At 42.7% G+C, this 27697-nt stretch overlaps 1 protein-coding gene across 3 annotated transcripts in view; it reads left to right on the top strand.

The window, feature by feature from the left end:
• AKT3 (AKT serine/threonine kinase 3) overlaps window positions 1-27697 on the top strand; it is a 210059-nt gene that overhangs the window by 121032 nt on the left and 61330 nt on the right. For all 3 annotated transcript variants that reach the window (XM_059677347.1, XM_059677346.1, XM_059677345.1), the window contains 3 exons: window positions 14517-14628; window positions 22155-22302; window positions 25295-25426. In XM_059677347.1, the coding sequence (XP_059533330.1) occupies window positions 14517-14628; window positions 22155-22302; window positions 25295-25426 (392 nt within the window). The remainder of the gene's footprint in view (window positions 1-14516; window positions 14629-22154; window positions 22303-25294; window positions 25427-27697) is intronic.

Here is a 27697-nt window from a genome sequence, read left to right as displayed (position 1 = left end):
TCGGACCTGATTGCTCAGTGGACCTCGCTGGGGGTGGACCTGGCTGGGGGTGGACCTGGCTGGGGTGGACCTGGTTGGGGTGGACATGGTTGGGGGTGGACACGGTTAAGGGGAGGACCTGGTTGGGAGTGGACACGGTGGTGGTGGACACGGTTGCGGGTGGACATGGTTGGGGGTGGACCTGGTTGGGGGTGGACCTGGTTGGGGGTGGACATGGTTGGGGGTGGACACAGTTGGGGGAGGACCTGGTTGGGAGTGGACACGGTGGTGGTGGACACGGTTGGGGGTGGACACGGTTGGGGGTGGACCTGGTTGGGGGAGGACATGGTTGGGGGAGGACACGGTTGGGGGAGGACCTGGCTGGGGGTAGACACGGTTGGAAGAAGTCGCAGTAGCTCCTAGTGCATTGCCAGTCAGTTTCCTCTCATGACCGTCGAGCCTCTGAGTGGTCGCATGATGAGAAATAAGTGATTTCCATCAGAAATTATCTTTCACGGGAGACTTTATGTTTGTAGTTAAACTTTTCTTCCTTATAGACATCTACTAAAATGTTTGTGATGTAAACTTATTTTGAAATTATGTGTTTGCCTGAACATAGCACAGAGTAAACTGAAAGACAGTGGTAAGTTATGATAATGACCTTAGTTGTTATTGCAGTGTTATGACCAGACACTTGAAACTGTTCAATTTACTGATTATCAATGAAAGGGTTGTGTGTTTTTTGTATTAATTCCAAAGTAAAGTGTTTTAAAGTTGTGTTGAATTCAAATAAACCTGCCTAATAGCTAATGTCTGTGCCATTGAGATAAAATCTTTAACTGGACACCATTCTTAATTTTGGTTGTATGTTGTTATCTATTAGCTCCATTTGGAAAAGATATGAGGGAAGATTGAAGCTGAAAAATAATAATAAAAAATACAGTAAAATAGCAACAACAGAAAAATCCAAGTGAACAAAAGTCCTTCCATTTTATGAAAGTCATTTTACCATTATATAGAGCCCCGGTCTTTTCTATGGCTACATCTTTTTTTTTTTTTTTAAGAATAAGATTAAATAATAAACCAAAGGATGTGTGAAATCATTTGAATGATAAAGATACTAACTTAAAAAAATAAAGAAAATAAACAACCTCTCCATATAAGTGGATTCTTGGGTTTTCCATTTAAAAGAAGTGAGGGCACGTACAGGTATGGATTAGTTAAGGAAATTATTTTTCCCACCCAGATGCTCATTAGCTATGTGTATCCTTCTTTCAGTAGAAAATTATTTTTAAAATCCTATTGTCAATTGAAATACTATCCTGTATTTTGTATTGATTTAACACATTTTCATTCTGAAGATCTGGGCAAGCATTTGCTTTGAAATGACAGGAATTGGCTTTGAAAACATTAGCAGCATAGATTGTCATGTGCTACCCACAGCCAGTACAGTTCCTCAGTGTCTCTGTTTGACTAGCGAATGCTATTGGTTTGTCTGAAATAATTTATAGAAGCATAGAACTCCGGTATCTGCTGATCAAAAATGCAGCATTTTTTGACCTTATGAAATTTCACACCCCAACAAGTTTTAAAGACATACTGTATGTCACAGTCTGCCCACATCTGCTCTCGCACTTCCGCCGGCAGCGGCTGAAATACAGGCTGCACTGTGGGGGGGCGGGGGGGGGGGGGGCGCGGCGGGGATCCTGTCTGGCGACTGATAGTCAGCTCATCCCCGAAATATTAGTCGACGTCTGTACTCTTTACTTGTAGGTAGTCGACTCAAACTAACACATTGTAGACCAGCTCTTTGTTTTCTGAAGTGTATTATCTTGGCTCTTACACTAGATACACTCTCTTAAATGGATTATTCTTAAAGCTTAATTTATTGCAATCTTAAATTTAAAATAATAATAATAATGATTACCCGAGGAAATTGTGTAGTGAAATGGGCACTGGTTGAAGTTCAGATTTCAGATTTCCCATAATCCATGAGTATGACCTTGGGCAGGTCAGTCTCTGAAACTCTGGTCTTTAGTTCCTCCATCAGAACAGCGGGAACCCTTGGGTTCAATGAATCCGTAAGGCCTTTTTTTGTCTCTAACATCCTGGGAATCCGTGAGGGGGACATTGAGCAGGCCCTTGAAGAGTGAATAGGAGTTAAATTAAAATAGAGAAGACTATTCCAGGCGGAGGGTGACAAAATATTTTTATGAGACATTACAAGAAAGAAACAGTTGGAATATGAGAGGGTTACTTCACCAATGGTTTCCCTACATCCCAGGCCCTGCTAGTATATGAAAAAGAGACTAGTTTAAAGGTATTTCTAAGGTATATTGGGAAATATTGTCTATACATATATCCCATTGATAGCTGCGGTATGAGTCTCCTGTTTTTCCTGATAATTAAAAATGTGCCTTAAATGTAATATATGTGGGTTTTAATAGAATTCTATGAAAATAAGCTTTTTATCCATATATAAAAAAATAAAGTGAGGCCTGGAAGGGACTTAGAATTGACCTTTACAGCCTTCATGAAATTTCAGATTCCTTTCGGATGTAAAATTTCCAAAAAGAACATACTCATTGTTTCTACTTCTCAACCCACTGCAGTCTAGCTTTCCCTCTTGCTTCCTTAATTGAGTCCACTTTTATTTCATTAAGTTCTCCAGCGATCACTTAATTTCTAAGACGAGTAAACATTTTTCGGTTCTTCGTTTCCCAGCTGTACATCTGGGCTGTGTTTAATACCATCGACCACCACCGCCTTCCTGGGAGAACCCCTCTCATCCTCTCCTTCTGGAATGTGTTTTCCTCCGTCCGGGCTTTCTTCCCTTGCCTGCTGCGTGCGTTTCGATGTCTAACCAGGATCTGGCCAAGGACCCTTCTCACTTGGTCCCCTCCCCTTGGTGGCCACATTCACTTTAAGGTCCCTGTATGCAGCTTGCTCCCACACCCACATATCGTCAGGCGGGCCTTTCCCCTGAGTGGTAGGTCACGGTGTTCACCTGACCCCTGGACCCTCTACCTAGATACGTTTTGGACTCCACGTGTCCCAAGCCGAACTCAAGATAATTTCGTCAATCCCTCTCCTCCCCCTCCCCCCCCCACCCCAACCCCAATGTTCAGTGTCTCATTTCTCTCTTGAGCAGAATCCTGGATCCACGGCATGCCTCTCCCCCCTTCACACCTTCACCCACTCGCAACTTGTGTCTAGTCCTGCTGCTTTTGCTTCTTATTTCTTCAACTTCTGGCCTCCCCTGTAATCACCCTAAAACAAGCCCTCATCGTCTCTGCTACAGATTCTGACCTCGAGGCTCTGTAACACTTCCTCCACCGGGCCGTCAAAGGGATCTTTCTAATCAAATCCTGAGTATGCCGTTCCCTGGGAAAGCCCAGCCTGGGGTCTTCATTACTGATGGGTCGGGTCCGGCTTCCTTCATTTACATACGAGATCTCCTCTGTCTGGCCTCTGCTCTCCACTTTTGTTTATTTTTTTAATCTTCATTGTAGAAAGTATTACATGAACCAATTCCAGCCCGCTCCCATCCTCTGCTCTCAACTCTTGCTTTGTCTCTCTTCTGTGTAGGTCCACTGGGCAGTTCTGAGCTACTTATTATTCCCTGCACTGCAAACTATGCTGCTGTTCTCTACTCTGAGCCGTTGTCTATGCTGTTCCACCCTCTGATCGGAATGTCCTTCTGCTCTCTGTTTGCCTGGATCTTATTATTATTATTATTATTATTATTATTATTATTATTATTATTCTTTAAGACTTAATTCAGATTTACATTCCCAGCCTACTTCCTTGCTGAATGACTCCTCTCTGCCCTTCACAAAGCTGTTACCCTTGGTGGTCATCACTGGTGTTTCTCGGTCATTTTGTTCGTGTGTGTGTCTCATCTGCTAATCTGAGTTATTTGCAGGGAAAGAGCCGAGTTTCATTTGTCTGATAGCTCCTAGGACCCACATGTTGGGTTTTCAATAACTGCTTTCAAGGGAATATCTGAAATAATCTAGTCCATTTTTTTTTTTCACTTCTTGGTAAGAAAAATGAAGCCTTTAGAAATTCAGTGATCATTTTAAGGTTGTTTTACTACATAGTACTAGTTAAGTATCTCTCTATTGTTGTTTAAAAGTGTTATTCCCGCCCTGGCTGGTTTGGCTCAGTCGATATAGAGTGTCAGCCTACAGACTGAAAGGTCCCAGGTCCAATTCAGGTCAAGGGCACGTGCCCGGGTTGTGGGCTTGATCCCCAGTAGGGGGCGTGCAGGAGGCAGCCAATCAATGATTCTCTCTCATTGATGTTTCTATCTCTACCTCTCCCTTCCTCTCTGAAATCAATAAAAGATAAGTAAGTAAATAAATAAATAAGATATTCCCCTCTCCACCACATTCTGTGATATTTTACCTAGAGTAAGAGCCTTGAGATTTGATTTTGGGTGGGCATTCCAACACTTACATTGCTAGATATTCTTTGTCATGTAGAATTCTTCCAGCCCTACAAAATGTGGATAATAGCATTTGACCTTCATCCTTCAGATGGGTCAAATGTGAACTACATACAAAGGTGCCTTCTACATTTAGTGCTGTAGAAGTATAAGTAAACTTTTTTTAAAAAGCAGGGTACATTTCTAATGAGAATTGTGGTTTGGTAAGTTGCTAATTATAGATTGAGATTATCTTTGCATAGGAAATACTACATTTAGCCTAAAAGATAATACAGGATTTAGACAAGCATTATTGCAAAGCTGTGTTCACAAGTACTTTGAGCACAAAAGTTTGTCTACCCAATAGTCATGGTCTTTAACATTTTGACAAGTTATCAGTCCAACTCAAAGGTAGAAACAGTTCCTCAGTGGAGAACTGGAACATTTGCCCATATGTCTTGGGGATCAACCTTCTTCCTGAGGAGAAGTGCCTGGCTATGTCCACAGAAGGACCATCTAGAATTCTACTTTATCCTGTGTTGCAAATATTGGCTCACTCTGGCAATATCTCCTTCTTCCCTGAAATGCTTCTCCAATCCCTTTTTGAAAAAATAGGTTGGCCTGCCTTTCTTAGGCCAATTTTAAATGTGAAGTGCCTATCCTCGTTGATGGACACTTTACTTTTTATTAAGTTAAATGTAGATACCGAACTGATTTGCTTGTATAATATTACTTTTTTAGGTTTTGTTTTTATTTTCCAGAGAGAAGTTGGTATAATTTTTATTATTTTTTTAAATATGTTTTATTGATTTTTTAGAGAGGAAGGAAGAGGGATAGAGAGTTAGAAATATCGATGAAAGAGAAACATCTATCAGCTACCTCCTGCACACCCCCTACTGGGGATGTGCCCACAACCAAGGTACATGCCCTTGGCCAGAATTGAACCTGGGACCCTTCAGTCCGCAGGCCGACGCTCTATCCACTGAGCCAAAGCAGTCAGGGCTGGTGTAATTTTTAAAATTGTAAACTAAAAATGATTACATCTCATCCTATTTAATCCCATCTTATAGTTAATACAGAAGACATTAAGGGGGACTTACGGAAGGAAAGAGAATTGACGTTTCTAAGAGCCCACTTGGTGCGAGGTGCTTTATTTATATGAGCAGGTTATTTTCATGCCAAGTACAACATGAAATAAATGTTACCGTAAACAAACTGGATGATGAAACTAAAAACCAGAGAGAGTAACTTCCCCAGGGTCTCCAATCAAGTAGCTGGCAGAGCTGTGATTTGGATTCTGCTCTAACCCCTGGCTTGAGTGTGATCAGTCCTGTAAAGGGGTCAGAGTGACAGCCCTCTTCAAGTAATGCTGAGTCAGCACCCGCAGCCATCTCCGGGTCAGCCAAATCTTACAGTCAATAGCAGACTCCGCTGTTCTCGGGTGTGGGGGGGGGGGGCGGTAGGTGGTGGTGGAGGGGATGTGTTCATGTAACAGTCATGCTCACTAGGCCACAGCAGACGGGAAGGCATGGAGGCACTAGCCAGGTGACCGATCATTTGATAGAAATGTTTTATGTGATAATGGGTCAGTCCCTTAACCAGCCTGGGACTCAGAGTTTTGCCCCTCGTGGCGTGAGGGAGTCAGCCTGTGGCATCTCTCCAGTTCTTTCTTCTAACATCCAGTGACTTGCCCATCCCCAGCTATATCTTCAAGTTAAAAGCATTTGTGGTATTTCGAGTCAAGTTCAATGCGGCCCAAGGCCACAGTTGGGGGAAGGCCCTCTCAGCCTTGGAACTGAGGAAAGACACAGAGGCATTCCTTTGGGTTGGAAAGAATTGAGCAGATGCTGATGGAAACATGCAGCGCAGGGGACAGGAGAAGAGAGCGGGGTGCCCGCCGGAAAGTTGAGTGGAGGAGAGTACATTGCCCCTGATTGCAGTAATGCCTCGGCACGACAATACGGCCTTTCACCGCGGCCCCGGCTCTCATTCATGTGTGTTGTGCGCTGCTTCCTGTTGCTAATTGTCGGCACAATAGTCCTGCAACGGGGCAGCCCGCGTGCCCTTCTGCACCGGCTTGTCATTGTCTTTCTCCCTCACCCCCACCCATGCGCTCAGAACCCATTACCACGCTGGCATTTTTAGACATTTTCTCTGTTTGAAAATGGCAGTGCTTTTGAAACACGCCAGAACAGTTCATGATAATTGGACCAGCCAACCAGCAACAGCGTTTGCTTCCAAAAGGACACTGATAAGGCCGCTCTCTCTCTGTAGGATACTCTGAGAAAGGAATTAAAAATAAACGCATGATGCTCTCTTTATAGCATCATGTCACAGGCATTGTCTCCTTCGAGCGCCTCCCAGGCGGCCCCTGGAAGTAGCACGTTTGGTGAAAATAGTTTTGTTGGCCTATATTATTTACAGATGGACAGTCTGGTCAGTCCTTTGGAAAATCTGTGCCTCTGGGGAGTTACATTTGGCTATTCTCGGAGGGAGTCAGCATGCTCTCTTAGATTCACAAACCCTAGTAAGTTCTCATTCCGGCCTCCAGGCAACTGGCGTCTCAGGTTAATTCACGTTAGGTTTTCAACATTTTGGCCAGTAAATATTTCACACGTGCTTTGAACCTTGTACCAGTGATCTAATGTTGACAGGAAGGTATTTTTCCCCCAATTATTTCCCTATAAGTAAATCCTGAAACTGTTTTATTCCTTACCAGTTCACCTGTCACCCGGGACTCCCCTATCTTATAAGCATATGGTCACAGTGGGTGGTTGTTTTTACGTGGAATATTCTCACACTGGATGGTAGTTATTTTTGGTGCATGGATACTCAACAAGAAGTTTGGTCAGTTTTCTTTGGGGAAGATTCTTTCCGTATTCTATATCTAGTCACCTGTTTCAGTTTGATTGTAAAAAGCTAGAAAGTGAAGATGCAGAGCTTGTTATAAAGAAACTAGAGGCCCAGTGCGCAAATTCGTGCACCAGTGGGGTCCCTCGGCCTGGCCTGCAGGATCAGGCCGAAACTGGCTCTTTGACATCCCCCGAGAGGTCCTGGATTGTGAGAGGGCACAGGCCAGGAGGAGGGACCCCACGGGTGCACGATCGGGGCCAGGGCGGGACGCTGGAGGTTGGCCAGCCAGGGAGGGACCACGTGAGGGCTCTAGGGTGTGTCCGGCCTATCTCGCTCAGTCCCGATTGGCCAGATCCCAGCAGCAAGCTAACCTACCATTCGAAGAGTTTGCCCCCTGGTGTTCAGTGCATGTCATAGCGAGCTGTTGAGCAGCCTTAGCATATCATTAGCATATCATGCTTTGATTGGTTGACCAGACGACCAGACACTTAGCATATTAGGCTTTTACCATATAGGATGAGCCTGTATTTCCTCTCTTGAATGCTGCTAACCCTCCAAAAACAGCACGTGACATGCTAGAACGCGCCTAGAACTTAGAGCCACAAAACCTGGACCCGAGATTCAGTTTTATAACCTCACGGACGTGATGATTTTGAACACAGGACCTACATCAGCCTCTGTTTCCTTATTTGTGAAACAGAAATGACGACAACACCTGAGAACTTCGTTGGGAGGGTTAGTGAGAAATAACGCTCATGAAACCCTCATGTTCTAGCGGAGCAACTGAGAAGGTGCTTTCAAAGAGTGACTTAGTTGTCATTATTTAAGAAGAATCAATTTGTAGGGGGGGGGAATATAATAGAAAGGAAAGTTTCCCTAGTGACCTAAATTGGCAAAATATTTAAGATGATTTTTTTTCTGTTCTAACAATGAATGAACTGGTTATTCCAAAGTATCTCTTTGCTTCCTTGCAATGCACAGTCAAACCAGACTTTAAAGTGAAGCGTTTTGTGCTAAAGACCCAGAGACTTCTCTGTGGCTGTGGGTGAAACCCAGTAAATTAGGAAAGTTCATCTGGAGTCAGAATTCCTGAGTGGAAAGAGAGACATTTATGTCTCCTCTTGAAGTTTCTAGAGGTGAGAGAGTGTTTTCCAGACAGGTCAGATTCTTTAAAAAAATATTTTTTTTTATTTTTATTGATTTCAGAGAGGAAGGGAGAGAGAGAGAGAAACATCAATGATGAGAGAGAATCGCTGATCGGCTGACTCCTGCACGCCCCCCACTGGGGATCGAGCCTGAAACCTGGGTTTGTGCACCAACCGGGAATCGAACAGTGACCTCCTGGTTCATAGGTCGATGCTCAACCACTGAGCCACCTGGCCAGGTTGGACAAGTCTGATTCTTAATAGTAATTCGGGTTTTTTATAAATGTTTTTAATGAAATGATTAGGCTTGTTTGTTTATAATCCTCCAAAATTCACTGTGTGTTTTTTTTCTTTTGTTTGTTTCTTTTTTTGGAAGTTGAGTACTTTGCTCTGAATAAATAGGCCTTTTCATCGTTCTCCAAGGGAAAAACATCGTATAACTATTCTGTAAATCTAATTCTACCACTTTCCCAAGGGAAAGAAAGCTTGCTCTTCAGTCAGAGCTGTAGCTATGTAATAACCAATTTGACGAGGCTTTTAATTTTTTCACATTGATGTTATTAGGATTTACTTATACATAAACATCTATATCTGTATATGCTTAGAGCAAGATTTATTACTAATATTCTCAGAGGTGGTGTAACTGGACAATGTAGGTTTAAAAAATATATATTTTTTTATTGATTTCAGAGAGGAAGGGGGAGAGAGAGATAGAAATATCACCGATGAGAGAGAACCCATGATCAGCTGCCTCCTGCACACCCCACACTGGGAATCATGCCCACAACCCAGGCATGTGCCCGGACCGGGAATCAAACCGTGATTTCGATGTTCAACCACTGAGCCACGCCAGCCGGGACAGGGCACTTTAGATTTTGAAGAAATAAGTATTTCAGGTTTCGGGAGGCACTTGGCCCCCTGTCATTGTTCACTGGCTTCAGGTGTGAAAGTTTCATCATAAAGTTAAGCTCCCCTTGGTGGTGGGCACGTGCTCTGGGTCCACACCTTGGCACCGGCAGTGTTCAGTCCTTCACTTACTTCCCTAATGACTTTAGCATCCATTGGTGATCCTGGCCGGAATCAATCGTTTTATTGGGTGTAGAGTATCTTTCAGCTGTTTTTAAAAATCTGGCGTTAGTTAGCCAACATAAATTCCTTACTGCATTTGGCTAATGTTAATCATGGATTTGTTCATTGTGTTTATTCAGTTGAGACCTGCTCTGTGTAGGCACAGTACGAGGTAATCAAATAATACGACCCTTGCCCTCAGGGAATTTGCAGTTTAATTTACATTCTTGTTGGATTGTTTAAAAATGTTGTTATGAATTCCAGTTTCAGCGTATTTGAAATATAAATTAGTTTTTCTTAATTAAAACAAAATGGTGTTCATGATTATTTTTTAGATTTCCACACAGTGTTTTGTAGTAAGCTGTGCTAAAATGGGTAGAACTCATCCTTTCTGCATCCGGGTAATTCACTTCTGTTTGTTTCATGGGTTGTGATCACTAATAAACTGTTTACTTGGGTGTGTGAGTACAGAGGTGTCTGAGCCACTATGAAATATGATGATGTAGATCATTATTTAATGAAATGAAAAATATCACAACATAGTAAATGAGCAAAGCACTTATGTAATACTAGGGTCCCTAGGCCTGGCCTGCAGGGATCGGGCCGAAACTGGCCTGGTGCACAAATCAAGATGGGCTGGACATGCCCTGGAGCCCTCCTGTGGTCCCTCCCAGGCGATCGGTACTGGGCAAGACAGGCCGGCCGCTACAGAAGCAGTTCTCAACCTGTGGGTTGCGACCCCTTTGGCGGTCGAACAACCCTTTCACAGGGGTCGCCTAAGACCATCCTGCATATCAGATATTTACATTACGATTCATAACAGTAGCAACATTACAGTTATGAAGTAGCAACGAAAATAGTTTTATGGTTGGGTCACAACATGAGGAACTGTATTTAAAGGGACAGAAGGTTGAGAACCACTGCCCTACAGGGATTGGGCTGAGACTGGCAGTCCGACATCCCCCAAGGGGACCTGGATTGCGAGAGGGCGCAGGCCAGGCTGAGAGATTCTACTGGTGCATGAATCTGTGCACAGGCCTCTAGTATGCATATAAAATCTTTGGTTAATCCTTCCCACCCTCCCCTCCTTTCCCTTCCCTCCTTCCCTCTGAGATTTATCAGTCTGTTCTATGTTTCCATGCCTATGCACTGAGCATCTGCACCCTAGTGGTCAGTGCGCATCATAGCTACCGGTGGAACGGTTGCTTAGGCTTTTATATATATAGATGTTCCATATGCTATAGTCTCATTTTAAAACATGCTTACAAAAGAAATGCACATGAGAACATTAACCATGTACCTATTTATGAATTTTTCTACAGGAAGCATAAATGATTTGAATATGAATTTGTACAATGAGAAAAAAGGAAGAGATATGTTTAAAAGCCAGCTTGCCTCACAACAATGTGAATGTACTTATTAATGCCATAGAACTGTGCACTTTAAAATGGTTAAAATGGTACATTTTATGTTACGTGGGGTGTTTTTTAACCACAAAAAATAGTTCATGGCTATGAGACTGCAAAAAACACGACCATAGAACAGCTCGCCTCATGGTGCGTTTTGATGTTTGCCTGACTCTCAGGACTCTCTGTTGGTGAGGCCTCATTCATTTTGTGTGTTCACTATGCCCCAGGGGGACCACGGTGTATTTTTAATTAAAATTGGAAGAGTGTAGAGGGTATGCAGAGAGTAGTTGTCCTGGAAGACTTTTGGGATGTTGGTTTAATTAGAGGTAGGGTTTTGAGGACGGACGAGATGGAGAAATGCTGGTGGGAAGGGTGCTGGCTCTGAGATGTACTTTTGCTGAATGATGGTGACCTATTCGCTAAAGAAAAATGTATCAGGAGAAGTTCACATCAACATGTCGTGATTTCAAACTCAATTTAAGTCCACAAAGAGTCTCCCCTGTTAAAACCAACAGGGTGACGTTTATGATCATTAAAAAGCCAGAATTTGAAACGTGTACCTTAAAGTGAAAATGTCTTTTAGAGTGGAACACAGCGTTAGTAACCCCTCTTACTCCTTCACTTACAGAAAGTTCTTTCTTATGAAATAAACAGTAATAACTTACGTGCCCCCCCCCATTTCCTTTATGGAAAAGGATATTTTCACTCTGGTTCAGACCACTGGGCTCCGTGTCACATTCGCCGGCAGCAAAAGCATCCTGTCCTTTGTCTGTTACTGAGAGAATAGAAACCGGGAGCTGGACCAGAGCGAGTTTGGGAGCCACTTTCCCGTCGTTCGTGACTGAACATGTGTGTTCCCGTCGGCTTGGTCGGCGTTCCAGGGCGTGAGACCAGCAGCGAGAGGACGCAGGTCCCCGCTGCCCCTTCCTACTGTCTTTCTCTCTAAACCACTCCCGCTGCATCCTGCGTCCACAAATAAAGTGCCATCTCGGGCTCCTTCGGGGGACCCCCCTCTTCCCTAGCCATCCCTCCGCTGTGTTCAGAGCCAGGAGCAAACACCTGGTGGGGGGTGGGGGTAGAAGGGGCCCTCTCCCGCCTCAAATATGTTATCAGGTACAAGTATCCTGACTTCTCTGTAGGAGAAAAGGGGTCACAGAGGGAGGAGGGCAGGGCCCAGGGAAGGGCAGGTGCGGAAGAGGGAGAGTGGAAACACCTTTTCAGGTGGGAGGTAACTTGGACAGGTGACGCCTGATTGTTTAAAGGCATTTTTCTGAGCAGCATGTTCTCTCCGAAAGAGCCGGGCATTTGAACTCACGTAGACCTGGGGGTAAATGTTCGTACAGTGATTTGCAAGCTGTAGGTTTGGGGGCAAGTTATTTAGCCAGTTTCAATCTCTCTTAGCTCCTTTATGAACTGGAAGATAATAGAACCCCTCTTAGATGTGTCCCTCAGATGTAACATAGTGAGCACGGGCAGATGCCCCCGTGGGACTCACCACCAGATCACCTGGCACAGCGACAGCCCCTTCCTGACAGCCGTGGGATGAGTCTCTGGAAGGTTGATGTGCTGGGGCTTCCTTGGTCACTATTCTTTTTTTCCCCTTTTATAAGAATAGCCGCAGTCATAATAATCATAATGATAACAGGCTAATATGCAAATGGTCGTCACACCGTGATCATCCATGATATCGCAAACCATTTAATACACACAATGGTTTGAGATATCATGGATGATCATTTGATTAATAGCTTTTCAGAATCGCTAGCCGAAGTTTCTACTTTTGTTTTTAAGTCAGCCGAGGTTGAATTGGAAATCTTTACATGACTAAATTGAAAATATTCCTCTGAAGAAGTATTGACTGTTGATTCACCACCATCCTTTTTAAGAATCCCCTTAAAGATCAGGAGCCCCCTTTAAGAATAAGGGTTTTTAGACATGAGCCATGGCAGGTTTTCCTTCATTTTACAGAGAGCTGGGCGGTGTGTTCATGAGCCCATATTGTAGCCAACACAGAAGAACCCAGAACTTCTTCTGCTGACTGGCTCACTTGTTTTAACATGGTTTTTTGAAGTTGCCATTTTTGTGGCTTCAGATCCAGCTCTTTAGTTACCGCTGTGTACGAAGGGCAGCGAGCCCTGGATGTGGTGGGAAATTATTTTCTTCTCTCTCAGTGCTGACTCGCTACCAGATGAGGGATGCTCTCCGAGACCATTCTCCGGGCGGAGACGATGCTCTCAGATCTGAACAAAGCCAGACACTTCCGGAGAGAAAGGCACAGATAGTTCAAAAAATCCCAACCCGGGACCACTTTTCCTTTTTCATTTAGTGTCATTTTTGTATTTTAACGTGTTGATTTAGAAGGTGATTTTTTTCTTATATAAAAAGAATGGTTCAGTATGATTGATGACTTGGTCCCATAAAGACGTAGGAATGGCAGTTGATAGTTGCTAATAATGGAGATAGGACCAGAAGGATAAGCACGGACAAGACACTGTTGAACTTTTCAACCAGGGGTCAGTTACTTTCTTTCAAAAGAGCAGTGTCGGTACACAAGCCAGCTGTACTTCCTCTGGTTGTCTGATACCGCGTATCCAGTCCTTAAAGCTAACAGCTAGCATGAGTGAAACCTTATGTGTCACACACAATGTTGAGGATTACATCGATTTATTATTTCTCCACATACTAGTTGTATGTTACAGGTACTCTTCTTGTTTCTTAAGTAATGTTTGAAGAGCAAAGGCCTTAATTCACTTGCAAGGTTCATTGTTCATGGTAGGGAAAAAACTGAATCCAGACACACTGGGATTAGAACCCATATTTTAGCCACTGCACTTTCGTCCTTTTCTTTGAAGTCTTCCTAGATATTCCTTGACAGAATTGATCGCTTGGTGACTGACTGGCTCTACGGTCTGTGATTAAGAAGAACTATAGGTGGCTTGGCCGGTGTCACTCAGTGGTTGAGCATCAACCCACCTACCAGGAGATCATGGTTTGATTCCCCATCAGGGCACCTGACTGGGTTGCAGGCTCGGTCCCCACTCGGGGACATGCAGGAGGCAGCCGATTGATGATTCTCTCTCATCGTTGATGTTTCTATCTCTTTCTCTTCCTCTCTGAAATCAATAAAAACGTATTTTTAAAAAGTTACTGGTGGGATATACTATCAAAAGGCTTATAATCTAGGTAGAGAGATAAGGATGCCTTAAAATGATAACATTATGAGGTAGTCTAAGCTGAGTGAAGAATGAGGCAGACAGTAGTAAGCTCTGAGAATATGGGGAGGGGGGGGTTCAGGAATGGTCAGTCTGCCATAGAAGGCCTCATGGAAGAAGTTGGCTTTGGTCTTCACCTTAGAGGACAGGTGTCCTCTTGACAGTTGGTGGTCACGCATGGATCGGGGTCAGATGAATGGGCAGCAGAGGTGTCGATACAGGGGAGAGCAGCAGGGTGTATGGGGGAGAGCAGCAGGGTGTCTCGGGGGAGAGCAGCAGGGTGTATGGGGGAAAGCCGTGCAGCCCCTGGAATGCTGAGAGAGCAGTGGCTTTGCACAGAACAGAACGCTGTAGTTTGCAACTGCTTGTTTCTTGGTGTAAATGTAAGTATATTCAAAGAGACATTTTATTTTATCACTAGAATGCCAGTTAATGAAAACAGAACGACCAAAGCCAAACACATTCATTATCAGATGTCTCCAGTGGACCACTGTAATAGAGAGAACCTTTCATGTAGATACGCCAGAGGAAAGGTAAGAGAGTCATTTGTTTTTCTCCATTTTGTGAAAAAGCAACGGTCAATCTAAAAACCCGTGTGTCTGACCTCACCATTTGTAAATATATGTAAATGCCTTTGTAAAATGCTGTAGGCCCTCAAGGATTATTATTCTGATAGAAGAGATGAGTAATTTATCAAATTCTGAATCAAAATATCTGGAAGTTCTGGTAGATATACTTCTTAAAAGAAAAAAACACCGAAACCGGTTTGGCTCAGTGGATAGAACGTCGGCCTGCAGACTGAAGGGTCCCAGGTTTGGTTCCGGTCAAGGGCAGGTACCTTGGTTGCGGGCACATCCCCGGTGGGAGATGTGCAGGAGGCAGCTGATCGATGTTTCTCTCTCATCGATGTTTCTAACTCTCTATCTCTCTCCCTTCCTCTCTGTAAAAAATCAATAAAATACATTAAAAAAAATTAAAAAGAAAAAAACATTAAAAAGCTAAAACATAAATTAAGACATTTTTTAATAACCAAGCTATGTTTTTTAAAAGAATGATAGGATTGTGTTTGTGTTTAGAATTCTGAGGCCAGAGGTGGCAAAGGTGTCAGGTAGCATGCCATCCGTCAGGCGGCCGCCTGGAGTATCGGGAGGAGGATGTGAGATTGGGTCTAAGCTCAGTGAGGAAGAAAGGACCAGGACTGACTGGCAGTGGCCATCATCGTTGCTGAAGAGGGGAGAGCAACACATTTCCAACCAGTTCCCCAGCGTCCTCAGGGCCCCATTTTCATCCTCCTGGTCTGCTAATTCCTGGAGTCCCTTCCCTTTCCCAGTTCTGTCCAATACCCTTTCATCCAGTGGCTCTGATACTGTCTTAGGTCCAACAACCACCAGCACAAATTCATTTTCCTGCGCTTATGTTACCATATTTGACTCAAATCAGCAACTCTGTGAAGTTGAATCTTTTTAGCCTATTTTCCAAATGAATAAATTAGTTCTTAAGAAACTTGTGTGATTAAAAAAAACCTCAGAACCTCCCCCCTAAAATCTAGTAAATAGTGAAGTGTTATTTTTTTTAAAAATATATTTTATTGATTTTTTACAGAGAGGAAGGGAGAGAGATAGAGAGTTAGAAACATCGATGAGAGAGAAACACCGATCAGCTGCCTCCTGCACATCTCCTACTGGGGATGTGCCCGCAACCCAGGTACATGCCCTTGACCGGAATCGAACCTGGGACCCCTCAGTCCGCAAGCCGACGCTCTATCCACTGAGCCAAACCGGTTTCGGCGTGAAGTGTTATTTTAATAATACTTTTTTGATCAGTAAACAAAAATGGTAATGTATGTTGATGCAGAAAACATAGACAAGAAAGAAAAATGGAAAAGATCTAGAAATTACTCATAATCTGATTCTATAACCAGAGTTAAGGACTGATATTTTTTTTATACACTTCCAGTCTTATTCTGTGAGATATGTTCAGGTCTTCAGTACACATACAGTTTTATGTGTCCTCCCTCCAAAGCCACCCCCTTCTGCCATGGGCATTTATCTATGCTGAGTCTTCAGTTTGCTTATACCTTAGCCCCGTGGTCGGCAAACTGCGGCTCAGGAGCCACATGCGGCTCTTTGGCCCCTTGAGTGTGGCTCTTCCTAAGCCTTAGGAGTACCCTTATTAAGTTAATAACAATGTACCTACCTATATAGTTTAAGTTTAAAAAATTTGGCTCTCAAAAGAAATTTCAGTTGTTGTGCTGTTGATATTTGGCTCTGTTGACTAATGAGTTTGCCGACCACTGCTAGCCAATAACTATGGTTGAGCTCATTCCTGTGTAATTCCTATGAAATCAGATCTGAGCTTACAATGTTACATTTCCTACAAAACCTCTGACACTGGTAGACTAGGTAGACTGCTATCTCCTTCCCTATCTCCTTGGACCTTTTGCATCTGGTATACCACTACTATAATCTTTGCCTGCCTTGTTCAGTAGACTATAAGATTCTTGATGGGCAAGGGTGATGTCTTCCTTGCTCATCATTTTATTTTTAGCGCACAGTCCAGGGGCCGATACAGTGTTTATTGACTTGTTGAACGAATGGGATTTTTCCCATGGCAATATATATTCTTTGAAAATATTGGTCTTCATGGATTTATAACATCCCATGTAACTTGATTCATTTTGCCTTTGTGTTCGCAAGGCTGGACTTAAGCCATATCTTAAGGCTGAACTAGTTTGCTCTTCCTGCAATATTATCATACTACTTTTCTGGATAATCAGTTTTCATTTGCGTTTATGACTAGAAGGAAGCAGTTTTATGAAAAACAGCATATTTGTATTTGCATTAGAGTTTGTCTCCTGAATTTACCTAGAATCTGGTGTTTGGATATTTTATATGACTTTAATATTAATGAAGACTTAGATGTATTAAGATCTAGAAAAACTCTCTATCTTCTCTACTCTGTCTTCCTGTTGCAAACTAAATATCTCTAATCTATCTTTTAAAATCTTATATTTATTTCATTAATCATAGAAGTTTGGAATCTATTTTTCCAAAAGAAGAGCTTCTTGTCTTACCTCCATTTATTGAATAATCCATTCTCTTCTAACTGATTATGCTTGAATACTTACATTTTTAGTATTTTCCTCTCCCCCCCCTTTTGATATTTCTGTGATTCTAGCACTAGGATCACATGGTTTTAATTAGAGAAGCCTTATCAAACTTTTAGCTTTCAATAAAGCAAGCCTTTTATTATTGCTATTTTTTTCAAAATGTTCTTAGCTTTTCTAGTACATTTTTAAAATTGTGATTAAAAACATATAGCATGAAATTTACCAAATTTTAAGTGTACAGTATTGTTAACTCTACGGACAATACTTTGTAGTAGATCTCTAGAATTTCTCATCTTGCATGACCAAAACTCTATGCCCATTGAATGGCAACTCCCCATTTCCCCCTCTCCTGGCTCATATCAAACTTCATTCTTCTTTCTGCTTCTATGAATTTGACTACCTTAGCTTAGGTATCTCATATAAGTGAAAACATACAATATTTTCCTTCTGTGACTGGCTTATTTCACTTGGAATAATGCCCTCATTGTTCATTTATGTTGGAGCACATAATAATATCGCATCCTATGTTTATCCCACATTTTCTTTATCCATTCATCTTTCAGTGGACATGTAGGGTTGTTCCATGTTTTGGCTATTTTTAATAATGCTGCAGTGAGCATAGGAGTACAAATACCTCTTCAAGATGCTGATTTCATTTTATTTTGGCTAAATGCCCAGAAGAGGGATTGCTGGATCTTAAGGTAGTTCTATTTTTATTTCTTTGAGGAACCTCCACAGTGTTTTCCATAGTGGCTGCAACATTTGACATTCTCACAGCAGTGCATAGGAGCTACAGTTTCTCCACATTCTTGCTGACACTTGGTATTTTCTATAAATGGTAGACTCAGTTGCAGCCCTATGAATAATTGCATTAAATATTAATGGATTAAACATTGCAAGTAAGAGGCAGAGGGTTTCAGAATTGATGAAAATACAAGGCCCACTTATGTATTGTCTTTAAGAGATGAACTTTAAGACACAGGTAGATTGAAAAGAAATTGATTGAAAAAGATATCTTCAAACAGTAAATATAAGAAAGAGATTTGCTATATTATATGAGATTACAAAATAAGATGTATCACCTGAGAGTACCAGGACACTTTATGTTAAAAGGGTCAGTTGAACTCTATGATATAACAATTATGAATATGTGTGCATGCAGTAGCAGAACTAAGAGAGAAAATAGACAGTCCCAGGACCATATTTTGAGATTTTAAAATTCTTTTCAGCAGTTGATAGAGCAGCTAAACAAAAAAAAAATCAACAAAGACATAGAAATAGAATAGCCCTATCAATCAACTTGATATAATTGATATCTATACCCAGAAGTGGCAGAATACACATTGTTTTCAAATGTACTTGATACATTCACCAGAAGATCATATTCTGGATCTTAAAACAATTATTAATATATTTAGAAATACTGAAATTTTACAAAATATGGTCTCTGCCTTCAGTAGAATTGATTAGAAATCAATAAGATAATAAGAAAAACCCCACTATTTTGAAATAAAATAAAACACCTCTTAATAATCATTGGGTCAAACACAAAATTCACAAGAGCCATTAGAAAATAGTTTAAAACAAATGATAATAAAACAAAGCATGTTAAAACTTGTGGTATGTGGTGAAATGAGTGCTTAGAGGGCATTTATAAATTCCTATATTTGGAAAGAAGGAAGTTCTCAAGTCAGTAATCTATGCTTCCATCTTGAGAAACTAGAGAAGTAAAGTAAATTAAACATGAGACATACAGAAAGAAGGAAACAATAGAGAAATCAGGGGGCTTAAAAACAGAAAAATTGTAGAGAATAATCAATTAAACAAAGCTAGTTCTTTGAAACAAAATTAATAAAATGGAAATGTCTTGAAAGGTTTTTAAGGAAAATTTAAAAAAAGAAGGCAGAATTAATAATACTAATCCTAGAAAATTGAACAATCTAGTATTAATGAACAAAGTTGAATTAGTAAGCAAAACATTTTTTTTTTTTCAAAGAAAACTTCAAGTCCAGGTGGCTTCATTGATTAAACATTTAAAGAGATATTACCAATCCTACAAAATCTGTTTCAGAAAATAATGGAGAAGAAAACACTCCCTAACTCATTTTATAAGGCAACTGTCACCCTCATTTTAAAAACAACAACAAAGAAAACAGGCAAAACTATCATAAGAAGAGAGACTTATACGCCCAATATACTTGTAAATATAGATGCCAAATTTTTTTAAAAAATATATTTTTACTAGAGGCCTGTTGCATGAAGAGATTCATGCAATAGGCCTTCCCTTCCCATGGCTGCTGGCACCGGTTTGCCTCTGGCACCCGGGACCCACACCTTCGCTCTGTCCGGTGTCCCGCCAGAGCTGGCCCTGGGGCCATCAGCCTTCGCTCCGCCACTTGGAGCCTACGTATGCAAATTAACTGCCATCTTTGTTGGGTCAATTTGCATACTCTCCTGATTGGCTGGTTAGCATGGCATAGGTATGGTCAATTTACATGTTTGTTTATTATTAGGTAAGATTGATTTCAGAAAGGAAGGGAGAGGGGAAAGAGCGATAGAAACATCAATGATGAGAGAGAATCATTGACTGGCCGCCTCCTGCACACTCCCCACCAAGGGTTGAGCCTGCAACCTGAATTGAACCCAGGATCCTTCAGTCCACAGGCTGATGCTCCATCCACTGAGCCAAACCAGCTAGGGCTGGTGCCAAATTTATTAACAGAATTTTGACAAATAGAATTACAAAATATATCTAAAGGATAATACACCATGACCAAATGGAGTCTATCCCAAGAATTCAGTTGCATTAGCATCTATATATATCTAATAAAAGAGAAAAATGGTAATTGGCGTACGATGATACCCTTTTCATTGGCTAATCAGGGCTATATGCAAATTAACTGCCAACTATGATTGGCAGTTAACTGCCAACTAAGATTGGCAGTTAACTGCCAACAAGATGGCGGTTAATTTGCATATGTAGGCACAATGCAGGGAGGCGAAAGGGAAAGCAGGAAGAAGCCCCCTGCCACTGACAGTGATCAGAAACCCAGGGGGGAGCTAAGAGCTGGGGGAGCTAAGAGCTAAGGGCCGCCTTTGTCCTGCCCCCCAGCCATGATCGGAGAATCAGGCGCCTTTGCCGCCCTGGCCAGTGATAGCAGGAAGTAGGGGTGGAGCCAGCGATGGGAGCTGGGCACGGTCGAAGCTGGCAGTCCCAGGAGCTAGGGGTCCCTTGCCTGGGCCTAAAGCAGAGCCCACGATCGCAGGGCCGCTGCAGCTGCGGGTCCCCGCTGCCCGAGCCGGACGCCTCGGCCAGAGGCGTTAGGCCTGGGCAGGGACGGAGCCTGCAACCGCGGGGAGCTGGGGGTCCCCTGCCCAGGCCTGGCACCTCTGCCGGAGGCCTCAGGCCTGGTCAAGGGGCCGATCTGGTGATTGGTGATAGGAGGGTGATGAGGGTCAACTCCTCTGGCCGAGGCATCAGGCCTGGGCGGGGGGCTGAGCCAGGGATTGGGGGGATATGATGGTCCCCTTGCCCAGGCCTGAAGCCTGGGTCAGAGGCGTCGGGCTTAGGCGGGGGGTGGAGCAAGTGATCAGAGGGAGATGGGGGTCCCCTGCCCAGGCATGATTCCTGGGTCAGAGGCCTCAGGCCTGGGCGGGGGCCAGAGCCAGTGATCGGGGGGAGATGGGGGTCCCCTGTCCAAGCCTGACACCTCTGGCGGAGGCGTCAGGCCTGGGCAAGGGGCCGATCAGGTGATCAGAGGGTGACGGGGGTCTACGCCTCTGGCTGAGGAATCAGGCCTGGGCAAGGGGCCGATCCTGCGATTGGAGGGTGATGGGGGTCAACGCCTGAGGGCTCCCAGTATGTGAGAGGGGGCAGGCTGGGCTGAGGGATACTCCTCCCCCCCCACACACACACCCAGTGCACGAATTTCGTGCACCGGGCCCCTAGTATATATATGAAAGGCTAATATGCAAAGTGTCCCCATGGGAGTTTGACCAGGAGACCGGGAGTTCTATCACTCACTATGATGTATGCTGACCACCATGGGGCGGCGCAGAATGAAGGAAGGTGCTGGCTGGTAGCCAGCAGCTGGGGAATGCCCCAGCCAGCAGCCGGAAGTCCCTGATCGGCTCTGATCACCAGCCAGGCCTAAGGACCCTACCCATGCATGAATTTTGTGCACTGGGCCTCTAGTCTGAAAATAATCCAACTAAACTTATTAATAGGATAAAGGAGAAAAACTACACGATTATTTCAACAGATGCAGAAAAAATATTTCACAAAAGTCAACATCCCTTTGTAACAAAAAACCTGTTAATGCAATTCCATTGAAAATTCTAATGAACTTTAAGAAAGCAACAAGGTGATTTTAAAATTTATATGGAAATAAATGACCCTTGATCTGATGAGATAACTATCAAAAAATGAAAGCTTTAAATTAGTGCTCAAGAGACTTATTAATTAAGCTACAACTTATGCCTGCCATTTTTTTTTAAAGAAATTTGCCTATGATCTGGGAACAGTGAAAGGTTTTGGCTTTGAAAACCTTTTCTTAGAACTTTTGTTGGACTACAATAAAGATCTTGAGTATGCCAATGATGGCTGTACAGTAGCTAAACAAAACAATAAGTGCAGCAAACTTTTGGGGGTCATCTTTACTTTGTAAGTAAGATGTGTACGGACAATTAAAATGTAACTGTACTTTTAAAGTACTTTTAACTGAATTTTCTTAACATACCTCCAAATAAATGCTACTATGAACATTATGCTGTAATTAATTTCTTGGGATTAATTCCACAGTGGAGTAAGCATGGGAGAATATGTTCATGAGCATGTGTGTGTGTGTGTGTGTTATTGTGGAGACTTTATTTGCATATATTCCATATAAAAAGGAGATATTTGAATTTGTTACCATCCTCTATTAATGAGAATTTGCACTTGATCTATAGGGAAGAATGGACGGAAGCTATTCAGGCCGTAGCAGACAGACTCCAGAGGCAAGAGGAGGAGAGGATGAGTTGTTGCAGTCCAACCTCACAAATTGATAATATAGGGGAGGAGGAGATGGATGCTTCTGCAACCCATCATAAAAGAAAGGTAGGAAATAATGACTTGCTCCTCTATATGGGCATGTATGAGTATGGAAGAAATATGCTAAAAATGGCAGTTTGCAAAAAATGGCAGCCTATTATCTTATACTAGAGGCCCAGTGCACAAATTCATGCATGGATGGAGTCCGGCTGGCCCAGCCCCAATCAGGGCGGATCAGGGCCGGGCCTGTTGGGAGGAGGAGATAGTGGGAGGTTGGCTGGCTGGCCCACCCTGATTGGGGCCTGATCAGGGCCGGGCCAGCTGGGGGGAGGGGCTGCAGATCAATGGGGTGGGTCGATCGGGGGTGGGGCTTGCTGGTGGGGAAGGGTCACAGGGGGGTTGGCCGGCTGCCTTGCCCTGGATCATGGTGAGAGGCTGATCAGGAGTGGGGCTGGGGGGAGGGGTGCCCCGCCCCCAGTTGGGCTGGTTCGCTGGCCGCAGTGGGTGTCATAGCGACCAGTCATTCTGGTCATTACGGTGTTCTGGTCGCTGGCTTTTTATATATCTAGATGCCTGGCTACAGTAACTCAAAGCTATGGTTAGTGTTGGGAGAGAGAGAGAAGAGAGGTGGGACCTCTGAGGTCCTGTGATCTATCGCTGCCTGGCCCAGTCGTTGTAGAAATTGATCAGACTAGAGCTTCCCTTCCCTGAGAGAGAGAGCCAGAGGCAGGCGGTGGAGGGGTGAACTTCTGTGTCCTTTTCCGAGTGATTCCTTGTATTCCTCTTCAATTATATATTCATATTTTAACCAAATTTTTGGGCTAGGCAGTCTTTTTCTTAAATTCTAGAAGCTATAATGTGATTTGAATACATTTATTAAGCATTTGTTATGTGTGCACATGTATGTCTTAGCCTAAAGCAGCCACACTGATATGTTGGAGATTATGTAAAGGAAAGAGTATTTCTCCATAAAATGTTTACCTAACAAATCTTAGAATTGGGTTTTGGGTAATTAATTTCTCTGGGGAGTAACCATGCTCTCATTGTTGAATGAAATCTTATTGTAACTTTAACACCGTCCAAAAGAGGAAAACATTTTGTAATAGGTTACATTTCGTTTGTAAAGACTAGATAGTTACTGTGTCTACCATGCTGAACATGAGCATTTGGTATCAAAGATACTTTAAAATGTTCTGAAAGTTTGTCAAAATAGATATGAAATCTGCTTCTGATTTTACCACATAGAATTTTTTTTACTAATATCAATTTCCATGCAAATTCCTTTTTTTAAAGACTGACAGAATAACTGGCAGAAGCTGTGAAATTGAGACTTAAGACTGTCATACTTTTGAAAACTCTCCTTGTTCCTGAGATTCGCATCCTCGAGGACTATAGTAATACTTCATAATTACATATTACTTTTCATCGGAGAATGTCATAAAGCAGTTTCAAAATTCTTCTTTGATTTTACCCCTACGGATTCAGTTTCAGCTGATACGACATTAAGTAATAGGATACAGCAAGTATCATTTTCCAGTGATTTTAGATAAAAAAGAAAAAAGCAAGGAGGGCCCAGCCGGCGTGGCTCAGGGGCTGAGCTTTGACTTATGAACCAGGAGCTCACGGTTCGATTCCTAGTTGGGGCACAAACCTGGGTTGTGGGTTCGGTCCCCAGTGTGGGGAGTGCAAGAGGCAGCCAGTCAATGATTCTCTCATGGTTGATGTCTCTCTGTCTCTCTCTGTCTCTCTCTGTCTCTCTCTGTCTCTCTCTGTCTCTCTCTGTCTCTCCCTCTCCCTCTCCCTCTCCCTCTCCCTCTCCCTCTCCCTCTCCCTCTCCCTCTTCCTCTCCCTCTTCTCTCTGAAATCAATAAAAATACTAACATGTTGGAAAAACAAAACAAGAACCACAAAGAGGGAACTACTCAAATCAAGCTTTGTCCTATTCCCGAGAACAGTGTTTTTCTTTATTGCATAGAACCAACTACCCAAGTTTAACACCCTAAAACAATCCCCGGTGTTATTTCTCACGCTTTCCCCGTTTGCTTGGGCAGTTCTGCTGGCCGCCAACCTATCTCCCAGGCAGCGGCCTTCACCTGGCAGTGGGCTGGGCTGGAAAGTGCCAGAACGCCTTTCTCACGTGTCTGGGTTCTGGGTCCCCCTCGCGTGACCTCCCTTCATCCCAGGGCCTCTCCATGGTCTTCCTCCCAGCAAAAGCCCAGGCTTCCCACAGCCCGAGCGGACAGGCGGAAGGCTGGGTGTGGACCTGGCAGTGCGGGGCTCTCCGTGTTCACAGCTGGACACAGCGCCAGCCCAGGGAGAGGGAAGGTTGACCCCGCCTCCTAATGGGAAGAGTGACATGTGCATCAGGGAGGAGGGGCAGTAACCATTCTGTATATTTAGCCGCATTTGTTTGATTGTTAGTTGAATTAATAAATGCACTTTATTATTTCCCAATGCCTCTTGCTGCTTTGCTTTTGAACTAGAGATGCCATTGAATGCTTAACACGTCGTAACTTGACATTCGGGAAAACTGTCGGGAGCGTACAATGTTGGAAATGAACACAGGCATTCATCTGTAACATTTTTAGAAATCTTACATGTATTTGCATAAAGGGTATATTGATTGGCGTGTCGTTTTCTGATAATGTTTCTGTCTGGTTTTGGTGTCAGGGTAATGGTTACCTCATAAAATGAATCGGGGAAATATTCTCTCCTTTTCCATTTTCTGTAGGCGTTTGTACGCCATTGCTGTTATTTCTTCCTTAAATGTTTATACAATTCACCAGCACAGCCATCTGGTCTAGGAGTTTTCTTTGACTAATAATTTGAGTAGCTGAGGAATTCGAGGTTCAAAATTATTGTCTCCAGTATCTGAGGATCGCTTCAGTGGTTTCCAGCATCCATGACTGCTGATGAGGCAGCCAGTGCCATCTGATTCTTACTCATTTCAGAGAGCGCTTGGTGAAATTTGCTTCTGAGTGGATATTGCAGATGAGTGGAATATTTACAAATAAATTGCATGAAATAGTTCATCTATTTTTTAATTTGTATTTTTCAGACAATGAATGATTTTGACTATTTGAAACTACTAGGTAAAGGCACTTTTGGGAAAGTTATTTTGGTTCGAGAGAAGGCAAGTGGGAAGTATTATGCTATGAAGATTCTGAAGAAAGAAGTTATTATTGCAAAGGTAACTGGAAGTTTTGTTTACACTGTACACACGTGTGTATCCTCACACGTACGCATGGTTAGTGTTGAAATTCCATTCAGTAACCAAAACGTTGGTTGTAGGCGATTGTTAACAACATCTATTATCTTAATATTTGTAATATTAAAACTTTCAAACGTGTATAGTATTATCTAAGTATTATATACTGAAGCTATTTTATTACCTTGAGGAGATAGAAATATTTATCCTATGTGTGTTTGGGAGAATGTTTTTACTATATATTTGTGACCTAGATCACTAATTGCACTAATGTTGCTTTTTATTTCCCCCCAACATTCTGAATTTCTTATTGAATAAGAGGGATTAGAATAACAGGTGATTTGTACTCATAAATTATACAGCTTATATTTGTTGAATGGAAAAGCAGCCTTAATAAATTTGAAAATACGAGAATAATGAAACTAAAAGCAATAGTTTTTGAAATTTTTTCAGGAGGCCTAACACCTTCTCATAACTTCATTCACCTCTGCAAATAATGAATGCGTTAATGATGCCAGTTCTCAGGGTTCTAAATTAAATCCCAGTTCCCTCCAAAGGCAAATTTGGTGTACTTTATAAGTTGGTCCAAGATTTGTCTTGCTGAATTCAACAGTGACATATAGTATTACTGTTACCCAGTGTAGACGACTTTAGCTTTCCGTTACTTACAGTATTTCCTGTCTGGAGTGAATTGCTCCACCCACTTGGTGAGGTTATGCTCCCGGGTCTTGAACATTTGTTTCAACCTCAGCTTCTTAGCAGTCAGCGCTGGTGTGGGAAAGAACGTTGACCTGGACGCAGACGGGCCTAGGATTGTATCCCCGCTTTGCAAATGACCACCTGATGACCTTTCCCAAGCAGTTTTGGGGGGGAGTACCACTCCCTCGGGGACATTTGACAGAATTGGGGGGGGCATATACGCTTATCAAGATGACTCGGAAGGAAAAGACTGACTGTGGTCAGGTAGAGGCCAAGCATGCTAACAGCTCGCGGCGAGCGGAGCAGCCAGGAGAATCGCAGTTTTTCCATTTGTAAACATTTTATTTGTGGGAAACAGTGTTCCTGGACAAGAATGTGATGTTGAATAGAATATGTAAAGGGTTCAGCTTAACACCTGACATGTATGGTAATTAAACTGGTATTTCCTGTAGGCTCTGCTACTTACTACTAAAGGATCCCAAACACATTATTCAACGTTTTGTTGGCTTGGTTTTCCCACCTGGAAAATGAGGGTCCTGATTGTGTCCCTCTCATAGGGCTGTTGTCAGGATCCAGGGAATGAATAAAGAAATGGAATAGCACCTGCCATCATTATTGAATACATTTACGTATAGTTTGAATAAAATTAGCATTGCATTCAATGAAAATAAATATGTTATTGTTACATATTTGCTCTGACGATGATGGTTCCCGCCTGCTGTGTACCATGCCCGAGTAAATGTCATCTCCACTCTGTTTTTCCTTTCTTACATAAGCCTCTCTTGGATTCTGTCTTATCTCACTAATTAATTATACTTTCCTGAGTAACTGTACGAAGCCGGGTATATTTCACAAACGATAGACTATCCCAACTGCTGTAGATCCTCGCTGCTTTCCCCAACAAGTTCATTTGTCAATTCCTTGAAGGAAAATAGGCTTATTCATAGCGAAGTGATTAGCAATATGACATTTTCGAGTCTGACAAGGCCCGGGGTTTGAATCCTGAGGTGCCCGTCTCGGCCTCGTCTCAGCAGTGAATGAAGTCCACCTGCCTTATTCCTGCGGACATTACGCTGATCGCCTGGTAATCGGGTGTCTGCCAGGGTTAGCCATGGTAACGTTCTGATGGTCCCCTTTTTAATTAACAAATCTGTGACTGCGCGAATATCCTTTTTTCCTTCTAAAAAGTTTGTCCACTATTAAACATCTGTCAGTGGATCTCGTCTACTACAAGTATTGCCACGGTCTACTATTGATGGCTTTCTATTTCCCTCATTCTTCATACATTCATTCTTACACTAACTAAAGGTTTGCCAATTTTGTTAATATTTTCAAAGAACCAACTCTTTGTTTTCATTGATTTTCCCTGTTCTCTATTTTATTTATCTGTGCTCAAATCTTTATTATTTTCTTCCTTCTGCTAGCGTTAGGTTTAATTTGTTCTTTTCCTAGTTCCTTAAGTTGTGTAGTTAGTTAGTTAGTTGTGGATTTGAGGTCTTTTTCTGTTTCTTTTTTTTTTTTTTAACCCTCACGGGAGGATTTGTCTTTTTTACT

Source organism: Myotis daubentonii, chromosome 20 (genome assembly GCF_963259705.1).
Source record: "Myotis daubentonii chromosome 20, mMyoDau2.1, whole genome shotgun sequence".
Classification (NCBI taxonomy): domain Eukaryota; kingdom Metazoa; phylum Chordata; class Mammalia; order Chiroptera; family Vespertilionidae; genus Myotis; species Myotis daubentonii.
This window is presented reverse-complemented; position numbering and strand designations above follow the sequence as displayed.